This window comes from Emydura macquarii, unplaced genomic scaffold (assembly GCF_026122565.2).
Source record: "Emydura macquarii macquarii isolate MOO-44397 ecotype Brisbane River unplaced genomic scaffold, CSIRO-AGI_Emac_v2 contig_1363, whole genome shotgun sequence".
NCBI classification, from domain to species: Eukaryota; Metazoa; Chordata; order Testudines; family Chelidae; genus Emydura; species Emydura macquarii.
This window is the reverse complement of record NW_027131500.1, coordinates 9,777,907-9,795,588: the sequence shown is the minus strand read 5'-3', so window position 1 is coordinate 9,795,588 and position 17,682 is coordinate 9,777,907. Positions and strand designations below refer to the sequence as shown.

Here is a 17,682-nt window from a genome sequence, read left to right as displayed (position 1 = left end):
TTCTCTGTTACCTTTGTCAATTATGGGAGCCTGTTTATTGCTATTATACAATGCTATCTTGTAATGCTGTAATATGAAGAGGATACTTATATTTGCTTTGCCTTTCATGTAACTAGACATCATTAGAAAGTAACATGGTGTCACCATGGGACTTAAGGACACAAATTCCTTGTCTCTTTCACAGACCTCTTCTATGGCCTTTACTTAACCTTTCTGCTTCTGTTTGTTTATCCATTGTTAAATGTGGGAAAATATTTTTCTGCCTCACAGGTTGTTAAAAGGATTAATTTCTGTTGAGAGTAAGTGATATATAAAGGCTAAGTGTTAACAGTAAAGTGGTTGGTTATAAGTGAATCAATTTTTACCTGCTCAAGTTGATATCTTACTAAAAAGATTAAAATAAGCTGCAGACAATTAATGTGCCTTCACAATATTTTGTTTTTGAAAAATCACATGGAATAACGATACTCAAGCAAAGAGTAAAAAAAAAACCCACCCCAACCCTACTTCAAACTTAATTAAAACATAATTTCTAAAATTGTTCAGACACCAACACTCAATGTACAATCAGAGTGGTGAATATCCCATTTGGACCTCAGGCCCCAGACATCAGATATAGTAAAAAATCTTTTGAGTTCAGTTTCTGTCATTAAAATTCTCAAATCCTCCAGTTCAGTGTCTGATTTTTTTTAACAGTTAAGGGGAGAAGATAGACTATTCAGTAATATTTCAAAAACATAGTGCCTCAAGCACATTAACCCCTACATCTCAGTTATCACTTACCTGTCAGATTCCTAACTCATTGGGGGAGGGGTGGGGCAATTACATGACCATATAAAACTTTGAGGTGTACAATGGTCAATGAACAGCAATGGCTTTTTGCAAAAAAGTAGGCTGTCTTTGTGCTAGTTGGTTAGAAAACTTTCGGAACAAGTTCTTAGATATTTATTACTGACAGTTGTCTTTGTTACAGTTACACACAACTACCAAGAAGGTGTGGGTGTTGTTTTCCTTCTTTTTAAAGTCCTAGGTTATACAAAACTCCTTTCACTGTTCAAATGCCCCATTCTTGGTCTTGGCTGTTCATTTTCCCAATTGCGCTCTCTACATTAAAACGTAGTTCTTATGACAGACAGAGGCAAGAAACTGACCCAGACCCCCAAAAAAACTGGGGTGTGTTAAAATGCAAAACTATATTTTATTTGTGTGTGCATATATAGGTATATGTATTTTTTAAGATATTTTCTAACTCACCCAGAAGTTACAGGTTGGCTGAAGAAATTAATGATTGAAATTCAATTGCCTGTATTATGAGTAGGATAATTTAGCTGAGGTTAGTCCTTCTTTGAGCAGTGGGTTGGACTAGATGGACCTCCTGAGGTCCCTTCCAACTCTAATAGTCTATGATTCTATGAAGCAGATCAGACTAGATGTTCAGAATGCCAAGCAACTTGAGATTTTTGTGTTGGACCAAAACAAAATAATTCTTCCCTAAAATGTATACAATAGTTTTTTAATGTTACGCAAAGTAATGTCCTGGTAAAGGAGCAGACACTGGTTTGGGAAAAAGAAATAGAAGTAGGTCTATTCCTACTAGAGGTTTTAGTATGTGTTGAGGCATAGTTTCAAACTAATCTTCAGTGGCCCAAATGTAATATTGCTAACCCGAGGGGCTGAAAAACTGAGTCAGGTTTCCGGAATCATGCAATTAGCTGCCAACTAATCAAACTCTTTTTGGTTCTTTTATTTGCCTTCTGATTTGAATCTTTAGGGTTCTGTCTTTGTGTTCTTTCACTGAGGTTTAGTAATTTTCATTTCTTGTAAATAAATGTTAGCTATATGATTCCAGGAGTCTCCCCCCTCACCTCCACATATGACACTTGTGGGAAAATTTAGCGTTGGCAATACTGCAAAGATGTGAAGCTGGTTTTAAAATGTGATGGTAAAACTGCACCAAAGGAAGCTCAAAATGACGTGGAAACAATAAGCAAAATTCGTTTCTGGAATAAGTGAGTATACCTTTAGACTTAAGTCTGCTTCAAGCAGGTACAATTTAATCCAATTTTATGTACAAAATGAGCATTTACATTTTAGTGCAATAAGAATTGATCTGAGCATGCAGATAAAGATATCTAATAAGAGATCTCCGTGAGAGACCTCTTAAGCACACAGAACACCAAACATGGCAGTTTTGCAAGGGAGTATGAAAGGCAGATGACACCTAACATACTGCAGAGATAGGCCAAAACCTGCAAGAGTAAAAAATGCAGGCAGAAGCTCAGAAGGGGTGGAGAGGAAGGGGCAGCGTTTGCAGTTCATTGCACTGAATACAGCATGTACAATTGTGCCTTGTTTGCATTTGATGCAACAACTCATGGCCCTCAGACTATGGGCTCTTTGATGCCCGAGTGGCTGAACTAGAGGAGCTAAGGGAGACAGACAGGTACATAGTGGAATAGTCACACTCCCAATCTCCACAGCACAGACACGGTCAGGATGATAGAAAATCTTGGAAGGAGAACATCAGACTGGGGTGGAGGAAAACAGTCTCTACTCCCCAATGTCATGGTATCCTTGTGCACTGAGGATACATCTCTTTGGGAGGATACCCTAGTTGTTAGGAAGAGACGGGTACTAGGAATGGGGGATTCAATTATTATAGATATAGATAGGTTTGTGATTACTGGGAGAATCACTGTTCTGTACACAGGAACAGTTAGGCAGGCAGAACTAGAGGGTCTCAATGTGTGGTTGAGATGATGGTGTTGGAAGGAGGATTTAGGTTTAGTAGGAAATGGGAAACCTTTTGGGAAAAGAGGAGCCTGTGCAGGAAGGATAGGTGCTACCTAAACAAAAATGTAACCAGCTGGCATGTAAAATTAAAAAGGTCATAGAGGAGTTTTTAAACTAAGTACTGTGGGCAAGTTGACCCATGTGAAGAAGCACACTAATTGGACAAAGACCTCTCTACAGGGAGAAATTATGAAAGAGATACTCTATATCCCAGTAAAAAGGGGATGATAGAAGTCACTGAAGTACAGGTAGGAACTGAAAAGAAACAGTCAAATAAGATTGTCCCATTCAATTACATCACATGAAGGCAAACAACGAAATATTGACACGTTTTACAAATGCTTATACACAAGTGCTAAAAGTCTAAATACTAACAAGGGTGGACTACAATGCCTGGTATTAAATGAGAATATTGATAGTATCACAGAAACTTGGTGGAACAATGATCAATGGGGCGGGGCAATAGGAGTACAAAATAGATAGGAATGACAGATTAAGTTGTGCTGCTGTAGGAGTGACACAAAGAAAACAATCAAATCTAGTAAAAATCTTAAATGACTCAAACTGCACCACAGAATCCCTCTGGATAGAAATTCCATGATTGAACAGTAGGAACATGCTATTGATCAGGATAGTGATGGTGACTGTGAAATGCTCAGGGAGACTAAAGAGGCTACACAACCAGAACATGCAATAATAATGGGGGAATGTTGAGTGAGAACATGTCACTTCAGGATGGGATGCAGAGATAAAATTTCTAGGTACCATTAATTGATGGCTGCTTGTAGCCCTCCTGGAACCCTCAAGGTGAAAGACAGATCTTGACTTAGTCCTAAGCAAAGAATCTGTTCCACTAGGTAAATATAGCTGAATTGATTGGTAATAGCAGTCATAATGTACTTAAACTTCTTTGTAAGAGGGAAAATAACAAAGAAACCCACCATTGTAGCATTTAACTTCAAAAAGGGAAACTCCATAAAAATGAGGAGGTTACTTAAATGGAAATTGAAACAGTCACAAAAATGAAAGGCCTGTAAGCTGCATGTAAACTCTTAAAACCACCCTAACAGAGGCTCAAATGTAATGTATACTTCAAATAAAAACAAAAGAAAAGGATCAAAAAAAGCCACTATAGCTAAACACCCGCGTAAAAGATGTGGTTAGATTTAAAAATTACAAGTCAGATCCTAGTGAGGAAAATAGAGAGGAGCATAAATTCTGGAAAGTCAAGTGTAAAAGTACAATTAGGCTGGCCAAAAAAGAATCTGAGGAACAACTAGCCTCAGAAACACAAACAGCAAAAAAAAAAAATGTTTAAGTACATCAGATGCAGGCAGCCTGCCAAGCAATAAATGGATCATTGGACAACGGAGCTTCTAAAGGAGTACTCAAGGAATACAAGGCCAGTGTGGAGAAACTAAATGAATTCTTTACATCTGTCCTCACTGCAAAGGATGAGAGGGAGATTCCCATACCTTAGGTGACAGATCTGAAGAACTGTCCCAGATTGAGGTGGTGGTGGTAGAGGTAGTTTTAGAACAAACTGATAAATTAAACAGTAATAACTCTCCAGGATCAGATGGTTTCACCCAAGAGTTGTGAAAGAAATCAGCTATGAAATTGTAGACTTACTAACTGTGATATATAACTTATCACTTAAATCAGCTTCTGTACCAGATGACCGGAGGATAAGTAGTGTAATGCTAATTTCTAAAAAAGGCTTCAGAGGCAATCCTGAAACTTCCAGGCCAGTAAGCCTAGCTTCATTTTCAGGCAAACTGGTTGAAACTATAGTAAAGAACAGACTTATGAGACACATAGCTGAACATGCTATGATAGTTACAATTTTTGTAAAGGGAAATCATGCCTCACCCATCTATTAGAATTCTATGCGGTTGTCAACAACCACATGGACAAGAAATATCCAGTCAATATAGTGTACTTGGATTTCCAGAAAGGCTTTAATAAGGTGCCACATCAAATGCTCTTAAGCAAAGTAAACAGTCCTGGGATAAGAGGCAAGGTTCTCTCACATATCAAAAACTAGTTAAAAGATAGGAAACGAAGGTAGGAATAAATGATCAGTTTTCAGACTGAAGAGAGGTAAATAGGGGGATTCCCCAAGGATCTGTACTGATACCATTGCTGTTCAACATATTCATAAATGAAAAAGTGGAAAAAGGGGTGAAGTGATATGGCAACATTTACAGATGATACAAAGTTAATCAAGAAGTTAAGTCCAAAACAGACTGAAGAATTACAAAGAGATTTCCTAAAATTGGGTGACCGGGCAATAAAATGGCAGATGAAATTCAATGGTGATAAATGCAAAATAAGGCACACTGGAAAACATAACACCAACTAACAACTACAAAATAATGGGGTCTAAATTAGCAGTTACCACTCAAGAAAGAAATCTTAGAGTAACAGTAGATAGCTCTCTGAAAACATCTGCTCAGTCTGTAGGGGCAAGCAAAAAAAGCTAATGTTAGGAATCATTAGGAAAGGGTTAGATAAGACAGTAAATATCATGCCACTATATAAATCAATAATATACCCACAACTCGAATAATGCATGTAATTCTGGTTGTCCTATCTCAAAAAAGATAAATTAGAATTGGAAAAGATTCAAAGATCAACAAAAATGATTGGGAGTATGGAAAAGCTTCCGTATAAGATTACAAAACCTGGGATTGTTCATCTTAGAGAAGAGACAACTAAGGGGGAATATGATGGTCTATAAAATCATGAATGGTGTGGAGAAAGTGAAGAAGAAAGTGCTATTTAACTCCTTTATATAACACAAGAACCAGGGTTCATCCAATGAAATTGATAGGCAGCAGGTTTAAAACACACAGAAGGAAGTACTTTTTCCACATAGTCAACCTGCAGAATTCGTTGCCAGGAGATGTTGTGAAGGCTAAAAGTAAAACTGAGTTTAAAAAAAAAAAAAGAATTAGATAAATTCATGGAGGATAGATCCATCAATGGCTATTACCCAAGACGAGCATGGATTCAACTCCATTTTCTTGATGTCCGTAAATCTCTGACTGGACAACAGAGAATGGATCACTCAATAATTTCCCTGTTCTGTTCATTCCCTCTGAAAAATCTGGCACCAGCCACCATCAGAAGGCAGGGCTAAATGAACCTTTGATCTGACCCAGTATGACCATTCTTGTGTTTGTGTGTGCAGGTATGGGTGGTTGTGTGTTTTAAGGTTTTACAATAAGTGGATCCTTCTTTTTTTATATTGCCCTGGTTTCTGCTTCTTTATTACCAATACAACACCATAAGTGTTCTTGCCCCCAGCATGTCATTGTGAGTTAGAACAATGAGAGATGGTAACAGACTTATGAGGTGGGTTGAGAGGGACCCACAAGTACTTGAAAAATAAAGAGTCCTGTTAAAGGCAAATCAGTACCCAAAGCATCTGGCTCACTATTGGCCAACAATCCTACTTCACACCTAAGTAATAACAGTCACAGAAAACCACTCCTGAAAGTGTTTCATAGCATTCCTTTCTGTTCTAGAATGAGACAGACTGAATCAGTAGGTGGGAACAGGCTGGAAAGCTGGTCATTTCACTTTCTAGTGACTTTATCACCTGGGTTAGATACTGCAATCACTGTTCACTCCATTTCCATTAACTTTGTGGCCCTAGGGGCTGTAGCCTCCCTCATTGATGGAGAGGGAGAGATGGCCTGAGCAATGGTGGGTGGAGCCAGAACAAGCTTGCCCACCCCACCAGAAGCAGAGGGAGTGGGACAGGAAATATAAAAGGTGAGCCATCCAATTCACTTTGGAGGGAGCTGCTGGAGGGGAAGGATATCTTCCCAACTCCAACCACTGAGTTGCTGCTGGAACTGTCTGCTGCTCATGATGCTGAAAGCCTCTGGGGGGTACCCCTGGCCATCTACTCCTAGAAGACTGAAGGCAGCACTGAAACCCAGGTACTTTAGGGAAGGAAGGGGAACTAGATGACTGTCTGGTTGGATTGTGGCCTGCAGCTGGAGTCCTGCTAACCCAGTGGTGGAACACTTTGCCACTGACAGGGCCCTGGGCTGGGATGTGGTGGAGCTGGGAGGGCCTGTGTTCCTCTCTCCCCTTTCCACATCACCCCTGGAGTAGTTGTCTCAGCCTGGCTTGTGAAGCCTTAGAGATCTAGAGACTGACTGCTTGCTTGCCTTGCCCAACCAGGACTCTTGCCCGAACACGAATTTCCCCCTTTGAGTATGTGCAACCATAGAAGCACTGTAGTGAGGGAGGGTGGCCTCCCTCCCAGATGGACAGGGAGGGATAGCCTGATGCCCTACACTTAATTACAATTTTACATTGCTAAGTTAATCATAACTCCACAGACTTCATGATCTACAGCAAGTTCCTTTTAGTAAGCTATAATATGCCTTATTACTGAGTACCATATCTTCTGTGATTTCACAGCTGCAGCATTTGACTCCTGCCTCAGAATATATCCCCTGGAAAGTGGCTACCCTGAGAGAAAGCCACCATCAAAGCAGTGCTGCTCAGTACTGTTTACAGATTGACTAAACATGTTGGTAAAGTCATGATCAAGAGGATCAATATATGCTGCCATAAGCACAAATGTATGGCGCCACTATAGCTGCTAGACACACTGTCCTGTATCCCTATAGGATGGAAACTTCAGACCACCATGGTTGAAAGGAAGAAGAGTGATACAGAACCAACATCTAAGGGAGCAGATTTGGGTGGGAAAAAGTTGGTGGGGGTGGTCTTCCAAACATCTGAAAGGTCACTGTAGATGTTCAAAGACATTACCACTTGCTCTCTAGGCTCAGCTTCTCGGGGGGAGAGGGGTCCAGAAAATACATGGGGTTTGATGGGCTTCCCCTGGTTGGGCTCAGGTGCCCCACAAGGCTTCTTGCACTTGACTTCCATTTTGGGCCTGAGTTGCCTTATGCACAGTTTTAGACACCAGGGAAGTTCAAGAACACTGGAAGAAAGCTAATGGTGTGCCAATATTTAAAAATGTTAGAGAGGATAACCTGGCAAATTATAGGCCTGGCAGTCTGATATTGATCCCTGACAAGATAATGGAAAAGCTGATAGGAGATAAATAATTAAGAGGAGGGTAATAAAATGAATGCCACTCAAAATAGGTTTATGGAAAATAGATCCAGTGAAATGTTAATTTTTTGGATGAAAGTAAAAGTTTGGTTGATACTTACAGAAGTATGTATATTACAATCACACTAGTAAGACATTTGAGTGAGTATTGCACAACACTATGATTAAAAAACTAGAAAGATATAGAATTAACATGGTACACACTAAATGGATCAAATGTTTAACTGTTAGGTCTCAAAATGGAATTTTAAAGGGGGAATGATCAACTTGGTGTTTTAAGAGGGGTCATAGAGGGATTGGTTGTTACCCCTACCCTATTTAACATTTTTATCAGATGATAAAATTGGGGAAGTAATAAATAATGAAGAGGGCAACTCATTAATACAGCTGGATTGCAGAGAAAACTGGCCCCAAGCAAATAACCATTTTAATATGGCTAAATATATATCTAAGAACAAAGAATGTAGACCATCAGAGGATGGGTGACTCTAAAAACAGTTTGGGGATTGTGGTAGATAAACAGCTGAACCATGAGGTTGCAGTCCATTGCTGTGATCAAGAAAGTTAATCATTTGATTGCATAAACGGGAATCTCACATAGGAGCAGAGAAGTTATTTTACTCCTATTTGTCACTGGTGTGACCGCTCCTGGAATACTGTGTCCAGTGCTGCTGTCCACAATTAGAGGGTTGAAGAAATATTACAGAGAGGGCTCCAAGAAAGATTACAGGATTAGAAAACATGTTGTACAGTGACATTCTCAAGGAGCTCCCTCTAGTTAGTTTAACAAAGAGAAGAGTAAGGAGTGACTTGATGACAGTTTAAGTAGGTCCAGGGAAACATATTTGATAATGAGCTCTTGAATCTAGCAGAGAAAGAAAGGTATGACATGAGCCAATGAGTGGAAGCTGAAGCTAGACAAATTCAGGTACAATTTAAAGTGAGGGTCAAATTGTTTCAATGGTTTGGTGATTTCTCCATCACTGCCACTTTTTAAAATAAACACTGGATTTTATAAAATATGCCTTAGGAATTAATTTGGGGATATGTATAGTCTGTATTCTACAGCAGATAAGCTGATCTAGTCTTGGAATCTATATTTTCTGCAGGGGGCAATTCCATGGCACAAGTGACACAGCATCACCTTCAAGGAAGGAAACAGCTAGGGATTGCTTCTCCAGAAGCTGGAGGAGAGACAGGGTACATGGAACCACTCCTAGCCCCAGGGAGGGGGTTGGGGGGAAGGGAAACAAGTATAGGCAGAGTGAAGGGAATTATCCTTTTAAGATCCCTGCACCCTCTTTGTCAAGTAATCACAACCTAGACCCTTTCCAATTGCATCTGCCCTACTTCTGTGCACTGTTTCTGTATTTCTGTGTTACTCCAACCAGTGAAGATCTTCAGCAAGTTAAAATGCCCAGAACAAGCAGGCACAAATGTTCTACTATGTATTTCATACTACCTCACACTTTTCAGAATTTATGCATAGGGTTTCGCTGAAGGATAGCTCCTGTACTCTACAGACTCCAAAGAACCCTGTCAATATTTCAGTGGCTAATAGAAATAATGAGCAACAACCGACTTGGTGACCTTTTTAATACATGACTGAGTTAGTGCTCATTACAGAGGAAGATACAGATTGTGCATCTGTCAAGCATACCTTGTAAGCCAGCATTCACCCTATGCACACTCAAGCAAACTCCTGGTGCTTGAAATTATAAACGTCTTTTTTGGGGAGGAAGCGATTGCAACTCTTTTCATGTAGTTTAAATGTAAGCATCCCCTTGCCCACTCTCCTGCCCTCAGGGAAGGAATTTCTAACAGAACAGCAAGGGACACTGCCTGGCACACTGTATGCAGAAGAGAAGATTAGTCTGCAGAAGAGAAGACTGAGGGGAGATTTGATAGCAGCCTTTAACTACCAGAAAGGGGGTTGCAGGGAGGATGGAGCTAGGCTGTTCTCAGTGGTAGTAGATGACAGAACAAGGAGCAATGGTGTCAAGTTGCAGTGGGGGAGGTCTAGGTTGGACATTAGGAAAAAGTTTTTCACTAGGAGGGTGGTGAAGCACTGGAATGGGTTACCTAGGGAGGTGGTGGAGTCTCCATCTTTAGAGGTTTTTAAGCTGCGGCTTGACAAAGCCCTGGCTGGGATTATTTAGCTGAGGTTAGTCCTGCTTTGAGCAGGGGGTTGGGACTAGATGACCTCCTGAGGTCCCTTTCCACTCTATGATTCTATGCTCTATACAGGGAGCCCTGGATCAAGTCTCTACCCTCCTGTCCCCCATTCCTTCCTAAGCAGAACTTGAACCCAAGAATGTTTGGCTCAAGTGAAGGTTTGGTAGTATTTCAAAGGCTGGCAAAGCAGTTTAGCTGATCTTTTGGGTGAGGGGCATCACTATACACACAGGACAACCTACTCCAAGCACAGGGTCTCCCCCAGATAGGGGCCCCTCTGGCTAACGAGGCTGGCTAGGCAGAGATACTCTGGGAAGGGGACTAACACCGGGGGGTACGGTTCATTCTGAGGGAGGCGCAATTCGAGAAGAGGGAGGTTGGGGGGGGGTTGACATTGAAGCCCACGCCTGGGACCAGGCCACAGCCCGCTCCATGCGTTTACACCAGGACTGAAGTGGGCCCCTTCATTCCTGGAGCGCGGCGCCTGAGATCCCAAGGCTGCGGTGCCATCCTCAGGCGTCTCCCCGCTGCCCCAGGGGCCCCGACTAACCCCGCTGCGGGCACGCAGGGAGCAGTGTGGCCCAGGGGGTTCGGGCTGCGGGCCCAGCCCAGCTCCCTGGAGACGGCCCATTGCGGCCCCCCTGGGCGCCCCCCGCCGCGGCCGAGGGCGCAGAGCTCGGCGATGGGCTGCGTTCCCCAGCCCCCCAGGGCGGCGCGGCTCGGCAGCTAACGCTATGCAAATGCTCGGGCTGCTGCGCCGGGAGGCTCCGCAATTCTCCTTCTAGACCAGCCCGAGCAGGGGCCGGAGGCGGCTAGCCAACATCCACCGCCCGCAGCAGCTGCTCCGCTCCGGTCAGGGGCTGCACGGGAGCCGCCCGGCCGGGCCCCTTGCTGCCAGCCTGGGGAGACAAGAAGCACCAGGCCCGGCCGGAGCAGATGGGGACCGCAGCGGGAGGGACTAGGCGGGAGCTCGACGCTTTACCTGCCTCGAGCGGCTGGGGAATTGCTCCCACTGACAGCTCCTGGAAGAGCAGCTTTCTGTGCCAAGTAACCCCCACGCTGCCACCCACCCTCCCTCCTCTGGGCTCCTCTCCGACGAAGGCAGCTTGCAGCAGCTGCTCCCAGTGAACTCATCATGAAGAAGGAGACGAAGAGAAAGAGCCCAGGCAACAATCGCTACTCCTGCCCCTTGGCAGCCCCTTCTCCGGGGCCCGGAGCTGCTGAGATGAGGTGAGGGCGAGGTGGACAGAGTCCGGGAGGAATGGAGCGCAGAGATCCGTGGCTTTAGCCGGTACCGCCTCCTGCTTTGTTTAAAGAGGAGCGGGGCGAGCTTTCCCCTCCCCCCGCTTAGCTCCCTGCACATGTTGTACACCCACTAACCTCTCTCAGCTGAAAGCCAGCAGAGAGGGAGGCGAGGAGGCGGCGGCGGCGGCGAGGGAAGGAGTTGTTCATCCCTCTTGATTATCCTCTTGCCAGTCCCTCCTGCACATTTAGGGCTTTGCCTCTTTGCGCATTTTGTGTTGAATAAACTGGGGAGCTTCGTGGTGTTTTTCTCTCTCTTCTCCACCGGATCGGCTCCAGGAGAAGAATGGTAACATGACCAGCCTAAGAGCGCGAACATATTGTCTGAGAGGGGAGGAGAGAGAGAGACTGAGCGGCGGGGAGCGTCCTTGGCGATAAGAGAACGCTGCCCCAAAGGGAGGAGGGAGGGTAAGTCTCAGCCCAGGCTCGTCATGATGTCAGCGGTATCCTGCAAGGACTCTGTCAGGAAGTGCACTTGATGCAGTTGAGACTCGAGCGGAGGGGAGACGGAGGCAGTAAGTGTGTGTCTGTGGCCAGGAGTTTAGAGCTCGCCTTTCAAACGGGAGTTCCTGTTCCCTCCTTCCAGCCTCCCAGCTCGAGTTGCTCCCTGTCGCTCCTGGTTTTCTCCGAGGTGGGAAGAGGCTGGTGGGGGGAGATGGGCTCCTCTTGCTAGAGGCAGAGGTTACATTTCATCTTGCAGAGGAAGGGCTTGCTCCCTGGCAGCCACCCCCCCGTGATCAGTGGGGTTGAGGGATCGCTTGCTTTAACCGCGAGTAGCCCCTACTACTTCCCACAAACCATTTGTATCGATGTCTCGGTAACTTCTGATCAGTCTATCCGCCGCTCATCTGTACTCTCTTGTTTTGTATTTGCGGGGATCGGTGTGCTTCACAGTTGCCTCGGGAAAGTCTCAGCCGATGGGCGATGTTTTCAGTCGCAATTGTGGTGGAATTAAGTAAACCTGTGTTTGCGTTTGTTCCGCAGGTTACACACTCCCCCTGTGAACTGTGTGGATTGGCGGCGAGGCTTGTAACAAAAGTTTCTTCTCACCGCCTCTCAGTCTGGGGGTGACTCGGGGAGAGAGAGGGGAAAGGAAATTGGTCCTGAGCGCGAGGAATAGCTCCTCTTTTTCTCCATATGCTGCCATTTGCCATGAAGAGAAAACAGAAGAGATTTCTGCAAATGACCTTGTTGTTCATGGTGGCTTTAATTTTCCTGCCTAATATTGGTCTCTGGTCTTTATACAAGGATAAACATCTGGTGAAATCCCCAGAGCCAGGAGAGCAGCAGGTGAGTGAGAGGTGGGGGCAAATATAGTTGTGTTTGCTAAGTAACCAACCATTAAGAATTAAAAGTATCATTTAGCTTGATCCGTGGCTGCTATAAAAAGCTAGTTTGCACTTAACCATGGTCATGTGTCATTTTTAACTTGAGATTGCTTTGAATGCCAAATGATATTTAAAAGCTTGAAGACTCTTTGATATCCCAATGGTAAATATAATATGAAGTAGAGAACAGGAAAGCATGGTTATAGAAGCAAACTTAAGCAAGGAAGTTGTAGAAGGCAAATTAATCTATGGATTTAAGTTTCTCAGGGGAAACGTTTGCATGAATAGTTACAAAATCTGACTGTGTAATTATAAAGATCTGGGACTAGAGTCTCATGCTGATGTAGACAGGCACACTCCAGTGGCCGTATCAGTGCTGAACTTGCCCCCCGAAGTCTGTAATATTCACTAGGACAAACAAAAAGTGCAATCATCAGAACTTTAATCTAGCCATTATGCAATCTGAGATGCATCCTAAAAGGAAATACATTAGTGTCTATAAAAAAAAAATAGCTCATCATACAATCAAATTAATTTCCAGTTACTCTTTTCCTGCTAAGAACTGCTTCCCTTTTTTCTACTAGAAGTTTAAAGTAACTGTTAGTCTTCTCCTTTCACTGAATGTTGTTAATATGGCCTGATACAACTAAAGATAATGTATACAGAGATAAGGCTGTGTGTTTGATGTCATAATAGGCACTTAAATATTTCAAATTTACAGTTCCTTCAATCATCAGTTATTATTCACAGCAGTTGCTTTCACCTGTTTTTTCTTAAAATTATTCAACTCGTTAGGTTTATATATTGCTTTAGGTTTATTAATTGACTTTTGTTAAATTAAATATATTGAATTGTTTTAATGCAACATTTTAAATCGTTGCTGCTGCTAAATTCCATAATCACTTATTTCTTTTGCAAAACACTGTTATTTTTCTACTGTGTAATCTGTGGTATATTTTAAGGCTGGTTAGTTTTAAAAAAAGTGTTGTTTGATCTTTTAGCTCATTTACTACTTCCACAGCCTTGTTGTGAGTTTGTTAGACAACATCATGTATAATCTTAGTATATTAATATTCTTAATTTCAAGGGTCATTACCTATATATAGCCTACATTTTCTGCATATTGAATGTATTTAAGTCATCCTGTTCAGTTAAACAATGGCATATATTAATAACAATCAAACAGTTTTGCTGCTACTGGAGTTTGCTCTTCACATTACCATACCTGTTAAGTATAGTTGTAAAATGCTCTAAATGAAGATACTACTTTATAATAATAGGAAGTTAATGTCAGTTCTATTTTGAGTATCTTTCATTGTTACAGGTTTTTTAAATACACTGGATCTTGGAATATAGGGGATAGAAATTATTTTTTTCTAAAGAAAGTCCAAAATATTGATTGGTGGCTATCAGTAGTTTGAAGAGATTGTACATTTAGATTTTTCTTGTAGTTTTTTCTTCAGCTGGTGATTTAAGGAAGGTATGGTGTCCTATGTGAAATCCCCTTTTCAATGACTGACACACACAAACCGTTTTTCTAAAGAATCATAGCTAGAAATATGAGAAAATGTCTAGTTTTAAAGATTACAGCCTGAGTAGAGTAACATGTATAAGCAACAGAAAGGAAACAATTTAAAAAAACAAACACACAGACTGCAAGGATGAACTCTAAACCTCTGAGGTGGAACATGTGAAGAGCTAATGAGTCTTACTAATACTCAATTTTACAGTTGCTAAAATCTTAAGTTTTATTTCTAATGCTAATTGACCAGCAATGTGACTGCGGGAAGCTAATGGCAAAAACAATAAAGCATTGCAATGAAACTTTCAGCCCTGACTTCAACTTTAGAAAACTACTTGGATCTGTTCAATTGCCTCCAGTTCAATATCACCCTCAAAAGTGAGGTTCATCTGCCATAGTGAATGAGAACAGCAAGTTGATGTGGGGATGAGTAATGTTACTTCTGTACATTTAACTCCTCCACTTGATGTCATGATTTAATGTGTGATGTATTATAGACAAAGGTGCACAAAAGAAACACAAGATTTGAATGCTAATAGTTTTGAACCAAAGAACTTAAATACTTAAAATATAAAGCAAAAAAGAAAAGTCATAGGAAGATTGTAATGTAATCTCAGGGGAGAGTATTAGTAAAACAATGTCAACAATTTGCTGAACCATTTTTTCTATTGAACAGTTATTCTCTTTGTATAATTATTTGTGAAGCTATACTTCTTACAGCCTTTAACATTCTAAACTGATGAACAATAAGTATGAATGCTGCAAGTTAATTTTAAGCCTAATTAAGTAGGATATGCAAAAGTTAGCTGTGATTTATTTTAGTTGTGATGTCAGAGAAAGCATGTATAGCTTGAAAAATTAGACTGTATGGCAGATAAGTGTATTGTTACTATACAACATAGATATGATTGGGGTCAGGGGGAAAGAAGAGGGAGTTATGACCTTGGAGTAATAGACCAGAAATTGGCTGAATCAGGAGTGACTATTGCTGTCATGACTCAAACACATGTCCATCGTTTTTATAGTATATTTTGACATTGCCACTATTAGCGATAGAGCTGATATCTTGCTGTACTTTGTTACAATTAGGCTAACATTATTATATGGAATAAGCATCAGCTATTCTTCATTGGAGGGTATGGTGTGGTTTTATGGCATTTTGACTCTATATGCTGTATAAAAATTTGCCAATGAATTTTTAAAGCAGACATCCTCCAACTTAATTGCTGAATGAAAGTTCTGTCAACCATTATTACTACATGAGTCTGCTAGTTTCAGAATAGGATGCAAGGAATGATAGTGTGCTGACTGAAACATTGACATCATGACAGCAGCAGGCAAGAAAGCTACTCAAAATGGGCCACATGGTTAAATGAGGTGTCTGTTTTTATTAATATATAGGAAAGTGGCCCTGCTGTGTGGTATGGTTGCATGTGGGGAAAATCTATGGTATTTATATACCTGAGTTGTTAGACTACATTACAGTGAAATGATGATTTTACAGTTCCTAATAATAATAATAATTAGAATTTCAGTCGGCCACCCTTAATTTAAACTAAATCAGATCACATTGTGGAAGTCTTGATTCACGGAAGTCTTGCATAGCTATTGCTAAGCACAGAAGCTCCTTCTTATGAGAGGGGAAGTGCAAAATCAGATTGGAAATACGATCCTGGCAACACTGAAAGAGTATATCATCATTTTAGTCATTGTGCGTTAATTTTATATGCAGTACTAAGCCCTTGAGTGTTTCATACAGTTTTATTTCTCTGGTCTGTCATATTTTTCTGAGGTGATTACTTACATTTTTGGTAGCTTTATCACTTTGCTGAAAATTGCTCAACTTGTTTTTATCATTGCAAGTATTTAAACAGAGACTCCAGAGGTACAGTGGCACCGACCAAGGGTTGGAAAAAGGAAAAATATTAAACTCCCCCTAAAAATCCTGTTTAACAATTAAATGGCAGTTCAGAAACACTAAATATAAATCTCTAAAATAATATGATTTTCTCTTTTATTCTCTGTGAATCAGACTCCTTGTTATACTACGGAAACAAGATACATTTCATAGAATATTTTACTGTCTTTTTTTTTTTTTAATGGGCTTGTTAATTTCTTAACACATCATAGGTGTATTTGAGTTCTGTTTACAGTTTTTACAGTTGTCTTTATTTATTGTAAGTCATTTTTTTCCTTCCTTTTGTATTGTTCATCACTGAAATATTCATATGCATAATTTTAAGTGTCTTGTCTGATTTCTTCTTGGCACTTGTTGGGATATTAAATTACTCTGATTCACCCTCTTAATTTCACTTCTCCTTTCCTCTTATTGCAGTTGCTTATTCCTATAGCCAGTATGATATAGTCCTAATACAGTGCTAGTTAATTTGGATGGTATCTTTGTAACATTGTTTTATGCAACTGTAATGAAGTTTTATCTATGTTTATTCTATACAACTATTCTTTAATGTAGGAAAAATGATTCAATGGATAGAATTTCCTCTTATACCTTACATAGTCAAGGTATCCCAAAAATAGGAGGGTGGCGAATATTATTGTGAGGTTTTTTCCAAGGGAGAGGTGGGATGGAGAAGAGGAGCATAGTAAAGTAAAACCCCACCTTCAAGTGATGGTCTCTGTATTCCACTGTAAATGCACATGCTCTCCATGTGCCTGAGACTGGAAGATTTTTGTTAGTAATGTCCACTGGTCCATGCCTGCACCCTTCTACTCCTACTGCTCTGAACCGAGACCGATTGACTCCCCAGTACCTTTCTTCTGCCTATGGTCTGAGATAGAACCACTCAGAATCTGCAGCATTTGATACTTTCTTCTACTTTTAACTGTAAATAATTGTAAAAAGTTTCTTTGCTACTTTTAGATAGTTTTAGATATTTCTTAGCACTTAATTTGGATAAGTTTAGGACTTGGGTGCCCCCTTGCCTTCTCCCCTCTTATGAACTGGGTAACCTGAATGCCTGGGATTCAAGAACGGTGTCTCCTCTCCAGGCCATCTCTGTCAGCAACGCTGTGCCTCTTACTAACCTAAGGAAACTCACATCCTCTCAGAGTGCAGCATTTGCTGAGCCTTCCACATCAGAACTTGACAAGCCCCTGAGTGTAGACTTTGAAGATATTTTATGGATTGTGCGATGAGGCCCCGGTTTGACCGAAGTCAGACAGCAGGTGGAGGCATTGAGATGCCAGGACCGAGGAAAGTAGACCTAAAGACCCTTTAGCACACGGACATCAGGAGGATAGAAAACTCTCCTAAAAGATGAAAGAAATCCTCCTCCAGATCCGCTTTCCAGAAGATTACTTCCTTTTTTCGATGCTATCAAAGTCGGGTGAGGCTCTGTGCCTTGGTATAGGAAGTATAGGCACTCATGAGAGTCAGAATACCAGTCTCCTGGCTCTCAATGGTTGGGACCAATGGTGTGGGACCTATGCCTT

General features: G+C 41.4%; 1 protein-coding gene and 1 long non-coding RNA gene across 2 annotated transcripts in view; both read left to right on the top strand.

Moving 5' to 3' along the window:
* Positions 1–6,608: 6,608 nt before the first annotated feature.
* LOC137155589 (uncharacterized) lies at positions 6,609–7,740 on the top strand. Its single transcript, XR_010920558.1, has 2 exons — positions 6,609–6,746; positions 7,237–7,740. It is a non-coding gene; the product is annotated as an uncharacterized lncRNA (long non-coding RNA).
* A 3,824-nt stretch (positions 7,741–11,564) lies between these two features.
* GALNTL6 (polypeptide N-acetylgalactosaminyltransferase like 6) overlaps positions 11,565–17,682 on the top strand; it is an 834,312-nt gene continuing 828,194 nt past the window's right edge. Inside the window, exons 1-2 of the mRNA XM_067551729.1 lie at positions 11,565–11,668; positions 12,364–12,669. Coding sequence (XP_067407830.1) covers positions 12,517–12,669 — 153 coding nt within the window. The 5' untranslated portion in view covers positions 11,565–11,668; positions 12,364–12,516. The remainder of the gene's footprint in view (positions 11,669–12,363; positions 12,670–17,682) is intronic.